General features: G+C 46.6%; 1 protein-coding gene across 1 annotated transcript; it reads left to right on the forward strand.

The window, feature by feature from the left end:
• The first annotated feature begins 627 nt into the window (after nt 1-627).
• Clec3b (C-type lectin domain family 3 member B) lies at nt 628-7420 on the forward strand. Its single transcript, XM_059267191.1, has 3 exons — nt 628-852; nt 4210-4308; nt 6787-7420. Exons 1-3 carry the CDS (start codon nt 744-746, stop codon nt 7185-7187), a joined length of 609 nt encoding a protein of 202 aa, XP_059123174.1. The 5' UTR covers nt 628-743; the 3' UTR covers nt 7188-7420.
• Nucleotides 7421-17826: the final 10406 nt, after the last annotated feature.

Here is a 17826-nt window from a genome sequence, read left to right on the forward strand (position 1 = left end):
TTAACTACACATACAGATTTCTCTGAATGTGCTCATGTTCACAGGGGCTCACTGGTAACTCTGCAGGGTTGATTCCAACCTCCTCTTTCTTCATAAATCCCTTCTTGGCTCTAAGACTTCCTGGTTCCCTTCTCTGCTCTGGTCCCCTCTTTTGCTCTATCTCTCTTATGGCTCCAGGACAGATTTTTGAGGGGGAAAAATGTGAGGAAAGGAAGGTTTATCTTGCTTTTTTTTTATGAAAAGAGCAAAATCACAAAATAATCACAAGCATTCTGGACCATTAAGGCTCTTAGCCTGGTCACTGTCCCTTAGAGTAGCTTGTAGACACTTTACCCCACCAAGCCTCAGTTTCTCAACAAAATGGGAAAAGACAATTCTCTGGGCAGAGACTCAGTGAGCCAATGCCAGGCCCAACCTGGCTCCTGCCTGAAATAATCACTGGATGGATTGAGCAATGACAGCTATTGGCTGTCTATTAGTCCCTTGAAACGCTGACTTTCTGGGAGGCTAGCCAGGCTGCTGGGTGGTTGTCCACAGCAATGTAGCTATGACTCCCAAGCCTTTCGCCTTTGGCAGCTAGCTTCATTTTTTTTTTTTTTTTTTTTTTCTGTTTTGCATGTTCTCAGCCAAGTTTTCGGAGGGTTTTCAAGACAGAGGTCCTTGTGTCCACAGCCTTAAGCCGCGCAGCCCAGGCTGCAGTGACACTGCTTTCTGACCCAGGCATTGCAGCCAGAAGCAGCAGTATGGGGTTTGGGGGCACCTACCTGCTTTTCTGCCTCTTCTCCATCTTGTCCCAGGTCTCTACAGAGTCACCCACCCCAAAGACCAAGAAGGCTACAAATGTCAAGAAAGGTAAGCAGGGGCAGCTCCCTCGTTGTGTTACCTTGTGCTCCTTCCCTTCATGTCTACTTTGATGAGAGTCCTCCTGGGACCTTTGGTGAAAGACTCTGGTGGCTGCAGAGTCCTCACAGCAGGGATGGTTGTCAGAACTGCAACAGTCCCTGACTCTTAGAATGGAGAAGAACCTTATAGATTTTCTAAACGGCATCTGCTGCTCCCCCTCTGGCACCCATATGTTAAAGAAATTGAACCTCCATCTTGGAGAGGGTCAGTTTCCACCAGGTAGTACCAGCGTGCATTTCCTCAACTCTGATCCCAGGAGGAGTAGAATGTACTCAAAGACTTGCAGTCAGCATTTAATAATGTAAAATATATAAAGCCCCCCCTAGACAAACGCTTGGCACACAGAGGGGAAATGGGTGACAAGTGGACTCGTACTTCAATGGGGCATCAGCCTTATCACCTCATATTGAGCTCAAAGCATCTCTGCTCTCCTCTGAAATGCTGAGGGCGAGGTCATCCTGGGATGGGTGGAGATGAAACAGCTGAATGTTATGATAATGACTGAGGTTGTCATCCCTACAGGACAGGGAGGATGGTAGGAAGAGTCAGATGTGGAGACTCGGGGAGATGGTAGAGCCAAGCCAAAGGAAAGGGTGTGGAGAATCTACAGAACCTCTGTACCTAGATAGTGAAATACAAAAATCAGCCCTGGAGCATAAGGCTACAGCAAAGAACAGGCAGAACTCAGTTGGTAGGGTGCTTGCCTAGCATCTGCTAGGGACTGGGTTGATCCCTAGCATCACACAGGAACCAGAGCTGTGGTACATACTAACCCCAGCACTGGGAAGTGGAGGCAGGAGGGCTATAAATTCAAGGTTATCTTCAATTATTTAGCAAATTTGAGGCCCTGTCTCCAAAAAAAAAAAAAAAAACAAACAAAAAACAAAAAACAAACAAACAAACAAAAAAAAAACAAAAAAAAAACAAAAAAACTCCAGGGGTTAGAATTAACAGCTTCCTGTGTACTCTGTTGTGAGTGCTTGCCTAGAACGTGTGACATCCTGATTCCATCTTCAGCACTTCAAACAACAACAGCAAAGCTAAGCGTAGTGGCACAAGCCTTTAGTCTCAGCACTCTGGAGGTAGAGGCAGGTGGATCTCTGTGAGTTCTAGGCCAGACAGGGATACACAGGGAGACCCTGTCTCAAAAACGACAAACAAAACCAAAATTCCAAAGACTAAGTTTACAATGGGAACAAAATTCAAAACAGAACGGGTATTATATTGACATCACTTTGACAAAGGAATTTATCATGAGGCATATGTATATGGAGATGAGTTCTACTAACCTGAGCAATTAACATGTGTCGATAATTTAGAAAATTGGAATGGGCTGACTAAAAGTAAATAAATATCTGTTGAATGTGTATAGAACTATTCCAGAAAGAGCTACATATGTAACAGAGACTACTTCCGGAAAGAAAAACAGGGAGCAGTCTGGACTGGGAAGGAGAATTTTTGGATAGTTTTGATTTCTTTAATCAGATAAATATATAATGATTGTCTACAAATTGCTCATTTTAAAATAGGAGGACTGAATATCCTGCATGGTTCTGTCCATGATCATTACCAACATTGCCACCAAGGCATGTTGTATGCGGGATTTAGATCCAAAGGCAAACAGGATTTCTGAATATGGAAAATGATTGCCAGTTTCTCAAGTTTTCCTCAGTCTTATAAATCATGTCAGTTGTGGGAAAGGAGAGGATCAGAGCAGGGCGGCCTCAGTAATGGCCTCACTCAAGCTCTGGTCCTAGGTGGCTCCCACGGGAGCTTGAGCTAACACCCTGGTTCAGTTTCTGACTCACTTTATCTACATGGTGCCCTGTGCTGGTGATCCATATGATTGTGCACAGCTTCTGGGAATCCAGAGGTTGAGGCAGAGGTGCAGAGTGACCCTGCTTGCTGGCTCCAACCCTGTCTGCTTTGCTCTTGTTCCTCTGGGTGTTATTTTCTCTACACTTGATAAGTTACATCACTGGTTTTTGTACATGCAAGTCCATGTCTTCTTTTGTTTGTTAATTGGTTTGTTTGCTTTTGAGACAGGGTTTCTCTGTATAGTCCTAGCTGTCCTGGAACTCATTCTGTAGAGCAGGCTGGCCTTGACCAGGCTGGCCTCAAGATCTCTCTGCCTCTGGCCTCCTGAGTGCTGGAATTAAAGGCGTGCACCATCACCGCCTGCAAGTCTGTCTTGGCCACAATTCCTTGGCAAAGCTTCTAGTAGGTGGACAAAGGCTCTGAACTGATGAACCCAAGACTTCACATGAAATGGCCTGTGGAGGGAGGGACTCCCTACTCTTTGCCTCAAGTCAAGCAGAGCTTTCCAAGGAACCCCTGAGACTTCAGAAAGACAGAGGTCCACCCACAGCTCTCAGCGCTCTCTCTCTCTCTCTCTCTCTCTCTCTCTCTCTCTCTCTCTCTCTCTCTCTCTCACACACACACACACACACACACACACACACACACACACACACACACACACAATCTCTCACTTACACCTGCTGATGCACATGTCATTCACCCATACAAGCAGTCCCTATCAAGAGATGCCATGTACCATGGAGCAGATGGGAAGAGTGTGATTCTGTGGCTACTTGGATCAGGGCTTTGGGCTAGCTGCTCTACCATCCTAGGCAGGTCATTTAAATCTGACCTCAGTTTCCTTGTTTGTGAAATGGTGAATATCCAGGATGGCACTTGCCCATGGGATAGGCTGGTTATGAGCATGGCTGAGGTGGTGCACAGCAAGCCCCTACCTTCTGCAGTGGTTGCTCTGTGGGAAGTGGCTCCCCTGCTCTCCCTCAGCTGCAGTTAGGTGGGCCCACACCCTGTGTTATGTCATTTCTCCTGAGTTTCCTCATTTCAGAATGCTGTTGTCCTCTCACTGTATACATGAGAAGGTGGAGCTGTGTTGGTGAACATGTGTCTCTGTCACCCTCAACTCAGACTGGGGCTTGCTGTCTCTGCTTGGTCTCCGTTCTGGGGGAGTTGATCTCTGTGATTTTATGGCCCATAAATAGAGCTGATGAGGTGGCTGTTTCCCCAACTCCTGCTGATCCTGACCCCACCATGACAAATGCAGAATAGAGAAGCCTGGAGAGGAGCCAGGAATAGGCCAAAAGGGTCCACTGGAGGGTCAGTTCCTTAGGGAGGGAGCAGAGCTGGTAGAGACAGCAAGAGATCTAGGCTGGGAGAAGTAATTCCCTTTGCCTCCTCAGGGGAGTGGGGGGGTGGGGTGGGGGTGGCAGACAGGGAAGGGAGCATCTCCTGCCTCGGGTTTTCATTGCCCATGCCTCTCTGTCCTAGATGCGGTGAGCCCAAAGATGTTTGAGGAGCTCAAGAGCAGGCTGGACAGCCTGGCCCAGGAGGTGGCCCTGCTGAAGGAGCAGCAGGCCTTACAGACTGGTGAGTACAGTACGGCTGTGTGGAGGAACACATCCAAGAAGGGCCAGGCTGGCAATAGGCAGCAGTGAAGAAGAAGTCTCAGTTTCCAGCCAGTGCCAAGTTCTGTTTTCACATGCTTCCTGGGGGAAGCTACCTAACTCACATCTGTAGGACCCATCCTGTCAGGCACAGCTGGGTCTGGTCACAGCTAGAGGATGTGGAGGTGGAGTGCTTCCAAGGCCAAAGGTACTCCCAACAGGAACTACCACTGCTTAGTGGAAGTGAGAGCTTTGAATCAGGGCCAGGAATTGCAGTACAGTCTAGGCCAGCCACAGGGTAACTGTACTTAATAGTCTCACAGCCCTGGGGCACATCACCCTCCCTTCCCTGCCCACTCCCCCATGTCTCCCTCCTCCCCTGTGTTCGCCCCCCTGTGGCTTTATAGATTGTCTCTGAATCACAGTAACCAGGCCAGCATCTGTTAGTGCCGATGTGAAGATATGCCAGCTGATGGGAACTGGAGAGATGGCATGGCAATTGAGAATTTGATTCCCAGCAACGTTTGTAACTCCAGTCCCAAAGGATCGAACACTTGGTGTCCTCCATGGGCACTTCACTCATGTGCATTAACTCTCTCTCTCTGTCTCTCTGTCTCTGTCTCTGTCTCTCTCTGTCTCTCTCTGTCTCTCTCTCTCTCTCTCTCTCTCTCTCTCACACACACACACACACACACACACATACACACACACACACACACACTTTAAAAATATAAATAAGGCCAGGCATGGTGGCACACACCTTTAATCCCAGCACTTGGGAGTCAGAGGCAGACAGATCTCTGATTTCAAGGCCAGCCTGGTGTACAGAGTGAGTTCCAGGCCAGTCAGGATCATACAGTGAGACTCTATTTCAAAGACAAAACAAATAATATGATAAATTAAAAAAAAACCAAAATCTTGGAGCTGGAGAGATGGCTCAGTCATTAAGAGACCTAGCTGCTCTTCCAGAGAACCTGGGTTCAGTCCCCAGCACCTACAAGGTGACTCACAATCATCTATAATTCTAGCTCCAGGGGATCCAATGCCTTCTTCTGCCCTGAGGGCAACCCCACACAGACATGGCATACACTCACACAAACATACACATATACACATAAAAATCTTTTAAAAAAATACTTTTAAAAAAATAAAAGATGGGCTAACTGAGGCAGAGTAACACAGTTACCCTGCTGGGGGGCGGCAGAGGTGGACCAAGGCCTTCCAGTTCAGGCACTCTAAAGGCCAGGGGAGCCAGCCTTTGTTACTTGCTTGAGGTAGCCCAGTCTGGCTAAGCACAGAGCTTTGGGGCCAGGCCAGTTCTCCTTCAAGTTAGTTGTCCCTCTCCATCATGGTCTTCGTGCATGTCTCTCTTCCCACTCTCCCTGTGACCTTGCCTCACTCCATGGTATGGAGTGAGCATACCATGTGTGTGCTTGGCCCTGATCTAGGTATATGATGTACCTGAGCATGTGATGGCTGTGCTACAGAGTCTGTGGATAAACACTTCTGTGAGGACTAGTTGTCAAATCCCTCAGAGACATGGGGATGTTTCTCTTGAATATTCGCTGAGTGGAATGACTAAGTGCATGGGTAGGGGCCAATATGTACCTCTGACATGTGTGGCCCCAGACATACCCCATCTGCCTGATAGTTAAGTTAGGAATCAAGCTAAACACAAACTGCTACACCAAGCTACCACAAGCACCTTCCTCCTAACCTGGGAGGCCAGTGTTCCCCTGAGCACTCTAGTTCAGATGCCGTTTGGATAGCCTGTACAGTCTTTTCTGCTGCAAATGTTCCCGTAGTCTTAGCTCATTCTCCCAGCTCCACCCAACCAGCCAGGGACCTGACTGGGCAGAGGTCCCCTGTGTTAATCCCCTGTGGTGAAACTTGCTGGCCCTCAGGCAGGGGTGGTAGGTCCTAAGTACCTGGACTGTGGTCTCTATTTTAAGTAGGCAGATGCCTGGCACTGTGAGTTAGTGGCTTGATCCTAGGGAGGGGCCTGGTGGTTGAGCTCGGTTTAGGGGGCTCTAGCTAGTTGGGGAAGCTGCCTTTGAGATGTAGTGGGCTGAGGCTGCATGCCTGGGGACATGAGAAAGGAAGCAGACCCTCGAGAGGATAAGCTCAGAATAAGCCTGGTGCCAACCTCTGTGGCTCAGGGAACTATCCTGCCCTGGGCAGAGGCCAGGTGACTTTTGCATTCCCTTCATCTCTGGAGTCAGTGACCCTGGCTAAGGAACCCTTTGCAGCAGAGGGGTGGCCATTCCCGGAGCAGGGCACCAAGTCCTCTTGAACAGTAACCTGGGTTCTTCAGTGTCTGCCACAGCAGGATCCTGAAGTGGGCGGGAGCAAGCAGGTTTCAAGCGATGGATGGGATAGGATGGAGGCTGGGGGCTGTCTGGAAGAGGTCTATCTGTCCTGGGGCTCTGAAACTTAATGTGACAGGTATCTCTCCCTTCAGTGTGCCTGAAGGGCACCAAGGTCAACTTGAAGTGCTTCCTGGCCTTCACCCAGCCGAAGACCTTCCACGAGGCCAGCGAGGACTGCATCTCGCGTGGTGGCACGCTGGGCACGCCGCAGTCAGGACTAGAGAACGAGGCACTGTTCGAGTATGCGCGCCAGAGCGCAGGTAGCGAGGTGGAGATCTGGATGGGCCTCAACGACATGGCGGCGGAAGGCGCCTGGGTGGATATGACCGGCGGCCGCCTGGCCTACAAGAATTGGGAGACGGAGATCACCGCGCAGCCTGACGGCGGCAAAGCCGAGAACTGCGCTGCCCTGGCCGTAGCGGCCAACGGCAAGTGGTTCGACAAGCGATGCCGCGACCAGCTGCCCTACATCTGCCAGTTTGCCATCGTGTAGTCTGGCCCTGAGCGAAGGGGCGAGGCCCATAAAGAGGCGGGGCTGTTGGTGGGTGGGGCTTATGGGCTTCTAAGGGGCGGGTCATCGGTGGGCGGAGTCGAACTTCAGTGAGCCGGGAGTGTGTAGTGGTTCCAGCGGAGAAAAAAGCTGATGTGGGCCCTGAGAGGGGCGTGGAGACCTTTCTGTCTCGGGTTCCTCCTTGCCTGGTTTATGCAAATAAAGCTGGTTCAGAATCCCTGAAGTTGGATGGTCGCCAGGTCAGGGTGGGGAGAAGATTCCAGGAGTCTGGCTCCAAACCCAAGAAAGCCTTGGTCACATTTCCAAACTACTTTTTGCAGAGGCCACTTCCCTCTGTTAGAATACAATACACACTCCAATTCTGGCTGGTGTGTTTGGGGGTACTATCCTTTTTCTTGTTGGGATCCACCTGGGGATGCCCGAACATGCAGAGGCCTGCTGTGGGGTAAAGCATGAGTGGGTTGCCAAGGCTTCCCAGGTAGATTCCTATTTGCCTCAATCCTCATCCCAGGGGGTCCGGGAGCCAAATATGACAGTGGCCTGGCTAGTGTGTTCCTTTCCCTTCCTCTCCTTACAGCCAGTCAGCCAGCTGGGATTCCACATTGTTCCATGTCAGCACAGAGCATCTCTGAGCCCACCATATTGCAGGAACTTTAAATATACAGTCTGGTTTAGCTTTATCCACCCAGGACAATATGTGTTACTATGTCTTACAATAAGAAAGTGCCAACACAGAATCTCAGTGGCTCCGGCTGATGGAGATCTAGTGATTGCAAAACCAGGGCTCAACCCTGGACTGATTGATCCCCCAGGCCTGGACCTTCCTGCCACTATTACTTACTGGTCTCACATGCCTAGAACTCTCCAAAGATGAAACATAAGTAGCCTGGTGCCTCCCTTTCCCCAAATGGCTATTGACTAGCTTCTAGTGTGATATGGCCTATGGACCCCTGTGGACCCAGCTCTCACACGTTCTCCTAACCCCCTTAGCACAGCCATTAATTTCCCAGAGGGACTTTCCCAGCACTTCTGCTTCTGGATAGTCCCACAGTTCCTTGCCATCAGTTCCAACCTGATGACAGAGCGATTTGATTGACGGGGATGGGAGGTAGCTTGTAGTGTGCTCCACTACCAGGCTTCCTGTCACTGGCACACCATTGTGTGGAATGAGAGCCATAGCTGTTAGTGTGGGAACACTCAAGAGTGAGGCCTGTGCTCAGGATGGTCAGCCAGCAGGGCAACTGACACCAAGAGCTCTGATTCCTAAGTCCTGGTCAGATTTCCTTAATAGTATGCTGTTCCCGAGAAGCTGTGGGTCCTGGTAAAAAGGCAACCTGGGCAGGCAATAAACATTGCCTTCTTCCATCAGAAGATGGCAGTGTGGGAAAAAGAATGACTTCCTGTTCTTCATCTGCCTGGAATGTTCTTAAGTTTAGAGCGCCCACACACTGCAAACTGGGTCTACCTGTCCTCCTGGCCCTGTTTTTTGTTTTTTTTTTTTTTTTTTTTTTAGAAAAAAATCTCATTGTGTTGTCCCGATGGACTTTGGCTTTGAGCTTCAGAGTTCATTCACGAAATCCTCCTGCCTCAAAAGGCCAACTCTTCACCACATCCTGATTTTCCCATGCATAGTATGTTGCTCTAGGGTATGAAAAACTCTAGGATGGAAATCTGAGGGACACTTTGAGTTCATGAAAGACTCACTAAGATTCATTTTGCTAATTTAGGTTTTTATTATTATTATTATTATTATTATTATTATTATTATTATTTTAGTTTTTCAAGATGGGCTTCTCTGTCCTGGAACTCACTCTGTAGACCAGGCTGTCCTGGAACTAACAGAGCTCTGCCTGCCTCTGCTGTGGGATGGTCTGTTTGTCAAGTGTGTTGCTAATTAGTCAATAAATAAAACACTGATTGGCCATTGGCTAGGCAGGAAGTGTAGGCGGGACAAGGAGGAGAATAAAGCTGGGAAGTGGAAGGCTGAGTCAGAGAGACACTGCCAGCCGCCATGATGAGAAACGGCGTGTGAAGATGCCGGTAAGCCACGAGCCATGTGGCAAGGTATAGATTTATAGAGATGGATTAATTTAAGCTGTAAGAAAAGTTAGCAAGAAGCCTGCCACGGCCATACAGCTTGTAACCAATATAAGTCTCTGTGTTTACTTGGTTGGGTCTGAGAGGCTGTAGGACTGGCAGGTGAGAGAGATTTGTCCTGACTGTGGCCTGGGCAGGAAAACTTTAGCTACATGCCTCTGCCTCCTGGGTGCTATGTAAAGGCATGTGCCACCACTGCCCAGCTAATTTAGTACTTTTCAATCCTTTGCCTTCAGTATCCTTTGCAAAGAGGCTAAGTTTTCAGCTGATCACTATGCAAGATACTTTCCAATGATTAAAAAACACTTTTAACCTGTACCTTAGAAGTCCAAGCATGATCTCTCAACACTTTTGTTATGAATTATTGTGCAGTGGGGAGAGACCCCCAAGGTATCTCCAGCGTGCAGGGAAACATGCTGGGCAGATGCACGCCATATGGGCATGGTGGCGGCGGCCAATAATTCACAGCCCAGATGCTGCATCCATGTGGAGAGTTTATTATAATAGAGAAATGAAGAGAAAGATAGGAAAGAGAGAGACAGAGAAAGAGAGAAAAGAGAGAGAGAGAAGGTTCACACCTCATGGGGGAAGAAGCGGAAGAGAGAGAGGAAGGGGAGGAGTTTTTCCTTAGAATGAGGCTTGTACATCAGGACACAGGGAGGCACTAAGGAGTGGGATTTCAAGGGGCAGATCAGAATATTAACAACTATAACAAAACTCCTTCCAGTTCACCAGCTTACCCATCTGAACAGTTTCATTTTACAAGTCTATTTTTATTTTATTTTTAAAGTTGTGTCTGTACATGCAAATGAATGCCATGGAGATTAGAGGTACCAGATCTCTGTGGAGCAGAATTTACAGGTAATGCTGAGCCATGTGATATGGGTGCTGGGATTTGAACTACAAGAGCAATATGTGCTTTTAACTACTGAGCCATCTCTCCAACTCCCCATTTTACAACTCTAAAAGTAGACAATAGAAATAATGTTGGCACCAAGTTCTGCTCCATTCTAGCCATTAAAACAATAATACTCGTCTGAACCAGGAAGATGGCGTAACAAATAAAAGTGGTTTCCATATAAACTTGAGGATCTGAGTTTGATCCCTGTGTCCCATGGTGGAAGGAGAGAGCCAACTCCCCAGAGCTGTCCTCTGGCCTCCACACATATTATTTATGCCTGTAATCCCAGTCATTTGAGGCTGAGGCGGGAGGAATGCTGAGCATTCAAAGTCAGCCTAGGCTGAGATGTAGACCCTATCTCAAAAAAAAAACAAAACGAACAAAAACTGCTGGGCATGGTGGCACACGCCTTCAATCCCAGCACTTTCGAAGCAGAGGCAGGCAGATCTCTCTGAGTTCCAGGACAGCCAGGGCTACATAGAAAGACAAACAAATACAACAACAATAACAACAAGCCTCAAAAACCCTACCAAGGATCCCCTACCCCTTTATCTGATTGAGAATATCGTATTTGCTGGGGCTCAGTGATATAACGATTGCTTAGCATGCATAAGACTTGGGTTTAAGTTCCAGCAAAACACCTACACACACAAAATAAGTAAATGAAAAATTTCAAAAGGGGGGTGACAGCACTTGGTGTCGGTATGTGTTTGTGTGTTTGTGATTAGCAGTGCATAACTGTGTAAAAATACAATTCCATTCACTGTTTTTAGGGTTATTTCTGAGGCTTGATGTCAGATTATTCCTCACGGGCTTTTCATGAGGCAGTGGCTCACATAAGAACATGGTTTATCAATTAAGTTGGAAGTCCTGGCCCAACGCTCAGAACACCTCCCTCCTCCAGTAAAAAGCACTCTTGTTTTATGTTCTGTGAACACACAGCTGAGATAATACAATCTTAAAATGAAATTGCCACAGGGGAGGTTAAGCTAAGGTCTCACAGCTAGCTGAAGATGAACTCTGAGAGTTTCTGTCCCCTGTAGCAAGCAGCTGGTGCAAAGTACTTTTGCAAGCAGCCCACTAGCCTAGACCTGGGTCCTTCTATAGGACTGCTGGGATTAAAGGCATGTGCCACCACTGCCTGGACAACTATACTTTTAAAAAATATCTGCAGGTCATACTTTCTAGGTAGAACAATTTGGGGGTATTAGTACTCTAGAATGTTCTCTCAGTGTTTCTAGCCAGTATTTATGAGGAACATTTCTATTGACAGTTGACAAAACTCAGATTCTAAGTAAAGAAAGTTCAAATAACATTCCAAACTTGGCTGACAGGATGGCAGGACAGGTGTGGGCATGTCTCCCTTGGATGTCAATGTGTGCAAAGTATTTTGCTTGGCATCAGGCTCAAAGTACAGTCCTTTTGACAATTGTTTCTGAAAGGGTGGGAAGGTTTGTCATTTAAATAGGAAAGAGGTTGTGATTCTGCAGGCACCAAGACTTCTGGGTTTTCGATAAAACTGAATAGAAGTTGTCATTCTTTAGGCAGCCTGACTCCAACTGCTCTGTGTTAGGTCAGGGCTGTCTCTATGTGCGAGTTCATATTGCAGATGTCTACCCAGCAGATCTGTCCAGAATGTTCCTCACTTTTCCCACTGAGCACTCGAGACACCTGTACCACTGGCTTTCTTGCATGAGGTTTAGAAAATGCAGAGATGAAAGCCCAAAAGGTCAGAGCTAAGAGCTAAAAACCTTACCCTTCATTGCTGCTGCTGTCCTCTTCAGCAAAGAGAGCTACTTCCTGTCTGTTTGTCTTTTTTATAGACTTTCTATTCTGCCTTCTCATTGGTTGTAAACCCAACCACATGACCTCCTCATCACTGCCTGTCTGTACAGACCTCCAGGTCTTCTATGGTTGGTATTGAGATTAAAGGCGTATGTCTCCATGCTGGCTGTATCCTTGAACACACAGAGATCTGCCTCCCAAGAGCTGGGATTAAAGGCGTGCACCACCACCGCCCAGCTTCTGCTATGGCTTGCTATTAGCTCTGACCCCAGGCAACTTTATTTATTAACATGCAAATAAAATCACATTTCAGCACAAATAAAATTTCACCATAGGGAAGAGCTTCCTACCTGAGCACTGTTGCTGAGTGGACACTTAAGTGCGGGCCATCATGTGTGTGAAGGCTGTCACCAGTGTCCCTGATTCTGCCCACCCAAGCCATCAGCACTTGCTCCAGTTGGGACAACTTAGGGTGTTCAATGAAAGCTCTTAAGAATCTCTCTTATCAAGTCAGACATGGTGGTACACACCTTTAATCTCAGAAACTGGGAGGCAAAGGCAGATCTCTGGGGTGGAGGTCAGTCTACAAGAGTTCCATGACAGCCAGAGCTACACAGAGAAAACCTGTCTTGTAAGACCTCTTATCCAGGAGCAGTAACCCTGTAATCCCATCAGTTGGAACAGACATAGGAGGACTAAGTTAACATTTACCCTGGGTGACATAAAGATGCTTGTCTCAAAAAATAAAAAAATAAACAGTCCCCTCCCATGAATTTATCATTGCTCATGATGCAGGCTTTCTCCCTTCTTCTTCACAGCTGCTTCCCCCTTCAGAAATCTCCCTCACATCTGACCTCAGCTCAGCATCTGCCTCTGGCAGGTCCTGAACAGATTCAGTAATTAAGAACCTTGTACAGTGGGGGAGGGGGGGCTGGAGAGATGGCTCAACCGTTAAGAGCATTGGCTGTTCTTACAGAGGCCCTGGTTTCAATTCCCAGCACCTACATGGCAGCTCACAACTGTCTGTAACTCCAAGGTCTGACAGCATCACACAGACATACATGCAGGCAAAACACCAACGCAAATAATAAATAATCATTATTAGAAAGAAAGAAAGAAAGAAAGAGAGAGAGAGAGAGAGAGAGAGAGAGAGAGAGAGAGAGAGAGAGAGAGAGAAAGAAAGAAACTTGTACCAGGACCAGCAAAATCTGCAGCTTAAGATGTCTGCTGCAGAGCCTGGGATCTGAGTTCGATCCCTGGAACACACATAGTGGACAAAGAGAACTGACTCCCAAAGTGTGTCTTCTAACCTTCACATAGGTGCTGTGGCACACGCTTACTTAGCCTTACACCTTCACACAGATTAATAATAAATTAAAAAATTTAAATTGATAAAAAAACAAAAACTTGTACCACTGACTCAAGAAACATAAGTCCTTTTAGATTTTGATAGCACTTAACACCTGTGGCTGCCACCTCCAGGGCAGTGGCATGCCTTTGGGAAGTGATCGAGTACAGCAGGAACATCACTGTGGCCCTTCCTGCCAGTGACACAACAAGGGTCGCCTGGTCAGAGCAGTTATCTGAGCCCACCTCAGTCTCCTCGCCACTCCGCACTTCTGTAATCCTAGCACATGTGAAGTGGAGAAAGTGGAGGCAGGAGCAGAAGTTCAAGACCGTTCTTGACTACTATTAAATTCCAGGCCAGCCTCAGCTATGTGAGACCCTGTCTCAGAAAAAAAAAAAATCAGCTAAGAACCCTCATAACATTTTACAACTGTCCCTCCAACCCTAACCCTATTCAGTTCATTGCTCTGGGATCAAGGTTGTCTCAGTGTCGCTGATAGCAGGACATAGAGCTCAACGTGAATGGCTGGCTCTGCTGCCCAATTGTTTTCAGAGATCTCTAGCCAGGTGAAGCTGTGATCTTTACTGACAAAGAAGAAAAGAGTTTCAGGAGGAATTGGTATGAAGCAAAGCTGGGACTTATTAGGCCAAGCATGAGTTTGTTGAGTAAAAACATTGTGGGGTTTGTAAAGAAAATGCACATACAGATTTCAGCACAGAAGTTGCTGAAAAGCTGCCTAAGGAAAGAACAGCAACATACACCCAAGATAAGGGGCGGGAGTGGGCTTCTCCAGAGAGATGCAGTCTTGAGTTTTCGGATAGCAAGACTGTCAAAATGGAGCGGGTATTATTATTTATGTTTTAAAGTGGGGAAGAGGTGAGGAATTCTGGGAGTGGGATTTTCCCAGAGTAGGGTTTCCTCAACTTTTCTTTATTACATCGTTTTCTGGATGTATCCTGGCATCGGATACATGATGGGAGCAGGTGGTTCTGCCAGACTAATGCTGTGTAGATCATTATGAAGCAAAGAACAGTGGTTGTTGTGGTTTGAATAAGAATGGCTCCCATAGGCTCATATTTTGAATGTTTAGTCATCAGGGAATAGCACTACTTAGAAGGGTTAGGAGGTGTGGCCTTGTTGGGGTAGGTGTGACCCTGTTGGAGGAAATGTGTCACCGGGAGTGCTTTGTGATTTCAAGACCCCGAGCGAGCCAGGGGCAGTAGCTCTCCTCTTCCTGTTGCCTGTGGATCCAGATGTAGAACTTTCAGCTATCTCTCCAGCATCATGTCTGCCTGCATGATGGCAATGAACTAAACCTCTGAAACTATAAACAAGCCCCTATAAACTATAAACGCTTTCTTTTATCAGAGTTGCCATGGTCATAGTGTCTCTTCATAGCAATAGAACACTGACTAAGGCTCTGGTCTTCTGAGTTAGCTGCGTTGGTCCCAGCTGGTTTGGGATGGTCTTTCTGTAACGTGACTCTGACATTGCATTAGCCTGTTGAACTAGGGATATAGCTCAGCTGGTAGAGTGTTTGCCTGACATTTTTGAGGCTCTGGGTTCTGCCCCCAGCACTGCAAAAACAAAACAAACTATATGTCAGACTATATGAAGATTGCTTCTTGTTCCTTACCAGCCTTATTAACAGCTCAAGGAAAGTAGCTAGTGGAATGGAATCAGCCTTACCTTTGGGTCATTCTTGGCAAATGAATGAGCAACTGCCACTTCCTGTGCTCTGTTCCCCTCCTACCCACCCTGTGTCTGTATGCTTCCTCACAGCATGTTATGTCACAACTTCGCTGTCACAAGCATGTAGCTTGGGGGGTTGCACACCATGGGTATTCAATAAGAGTGACTGTAAAAAACTAGATTGAATCAGATGCCCAGAAGAAAAATGCCCCTTGCTTTAGTGCAATAAACACTAAATAATAATAATAATAATAATAATAATAATAATAATAATAATAATAAACAATAAAACTCTTCATGCAAGCCAAAGCAGATGTGATGCCATGTTCAGTTATTGCTCAGGCCTTGGCAAGTATCTGAAGGTAAAGTCCGTTCAAGAAATCTATGCTGGTAGCAATTGTAGCAAAAGTGCAATTTTTCATCTTAAAAATCAATGTCCTTGGCTTGGAGGATGTAAATGAAACTTTTTTCTTTAAACACACACACAAAAAAGGCTATATTATCTCAGAGGGACTTTGTTATCAATCCATATCTAGGCTATTTAAAGTAACCTAGTTGAACACTAGAAGTGATTGGACATTGGAGGCATATGACAATTTTATCTTCATTATTGGGAAGTTCTGTTTGGCCATGTTTGTCAAAGAGGCTGTAATTGCGAAGTATCACTGAGTTTACCTTTGGAGCAGATTCGAGGAGATGAGGAAGAATCCCCTCTACAGCGCACACTTCCCAGCTCTCCTCCTTCAGCAGGGCCTGAGAAACCGTCAGTAAAATGGACAGTTTGGTTGTGAAGTAAATATTTAACATGCCTTTTGATTTGAGATGTTTCCCTTTTTTTTTTTTTTTAAAGACAGGGTTACTCTGTGTAGTTTTGGTGCCTGTCCTGGATCTCCCTCTGTAGACCAGGCTGGCTTCGAACTCACAGAGATCTGCCTGCCTCTGCCTCCCGAGTCCTGGGACTAAAGGCGTGCACCACCACCGCCTGGCCGAGATGTTTCCTTTTTTTTAATCTACATAAAATTAAGGGCAATGTAGCTAATAGCAAAAGTTGTGTATTGTTTTCTTCTTTTCTTTCTTTTTAAACTTTATTTTAAATTATGTGCATCTGCCGGGCGGTGGTGGCGCACGCCTTTAATCCCAGCACTTGGGAGGCAGAGCCAGGCGGATCTCTGTGAGTTCGAGGCCAGCCTGGGCTACCAAGTGAGTGCCAGGAGAGGCGCAAAGCTACACAGAGAAACCCTGTCTCGAAAAACCAAAAAAAAAAAAAAAATTATGTATATCTGTGTCTGTCTTTGTATGGGTATGTACATGTGGGTGCAGATGCTTGTGGAGGCCAAGAGAGGGCGACAGATTCCCTGGAACCCCTGGCAGTCGTGAGCCGCCTGACCAGGTGCTCCCAAAACAAGCTCTGGTCTTGGCCAGAGCAGCAAGTGCTTTTAACCACCCTTTGTGTTTTAAAAGGGGATTGAATGTAGAAGTTGGTGTGTGCAAGGCAAGTGCTTTACTGCTGAGCTATGAGCCATGCTTTTCTTTGAATTTGTGAGCCTCCTGACTCAGTTTACACACAAGTAGCTGGGGTTACAGGCCTGTACCAATAGGCCTGGCTACTGTTGGTATGTTTGTTGTTGCTTGTTTGTTTGATTTTCTTTGTATGTTCTAGATTGGCCTATGTTCTATATAGCTTAATTGGTCTTGAACTTATCATGATTCTTTTGCCTCAGCCTCTCAAGTGCTGGGCTTACAGGTATGAACCACCAGACCTGGCATTTGGTGTTTTTAATTTTTCTGTCACCTATATATTCTCAGAGTGAAATGTCTCTTCTTCTTCTTCTTCTTCTTCTTCTTCTTCTTCTTCTTCTTCTTCTTCTTCTTCTTCTTCTCCTTCTTCTCCTTCTCCTCCTCCTCCTCCTTCTTTTTCTTCTTCTTCTTGCCAACTTTTGACTTGGATTATAGCATTCATTTATTTATTTCAAGGAACAGGGACTTCCTGTGTAACCCAAGCTTGTCTGATACTCTCTGTGTAGCCTATGCTGGAACTCACAATCCTCTTGAGTCAGCCTCAAGAAAGAGGGCTTTTCTACTGAGCTGAGGCTAGCCCCCCTGTCTTTCTCTCTCACTGTATTTTCTCCATCTAGGGCTCACTGTGATTCTTGGCTCTCAGTAATCTAGGCTTGTTCCCTAGGTAACTGGACGTCATGCAGGTTTATTTGATTATTATTCCTCAGAGAGATTTCCCCAACTTTTCTGTCATCTCAGCTTTTGCTTTACAGCACTTACATAATACAATGCATTACCCATCAATTTGTTTTTTGTTACTGCTTCTTCCAATTTTCAACTCTACCAGAAGCCTGAAGCAAGCTTACTGCTTTATCTCCAGGGCCTAGTTAGCATTCAGTAAATAATTCATTGCCTGACAGGATGAAGGGATGAATAACTGTAAACCTAAATGACAAATTTACTTCTTGACCAGGTGCTTATTATGACTTTGAGCGCCCCTCTTTGGGAAGCCAAGTTTGCTCAGGAACAAAGGTCTTGAATCAAAACCTTAGGATGGGAAATAAGACGGCGGCCATGAAGAGGCCGATGAAACCAGTGCAGGTGGTTAAATCCTGGAATGCTTCTCCCTAGAACAAGAGCTTCCTGTGATTTCTATGGGTTAGGGGAGAGAAATAATTTGCTCCTCATTCCTTGTGAGTTCGTTCTCTCTCTCTCTCTCTCTCTCTCTCTCTCTCTCTCTCTCTCTCTCTCTCTCTCTCTCTCTCTCTCTCTCAAATGGGGTCTTGGGCTGGAGAGGTGGC

The sequence above is a fragment of the Peromyscus eremicus genome, chromosome 7 (assembly GCF_949786415.1).
Source record: "Peromyscus eremicus chromosome 7, PerEre_H2_v1, whole genome shotgun sequence".
Taxonomy (NCBI): domain Eukaryota; kingdom Metazoa; phylum Chordata; class Mammalia; order Rodentia; family Cricetidae; genus Peromyscus; species Peromyscus eremicus.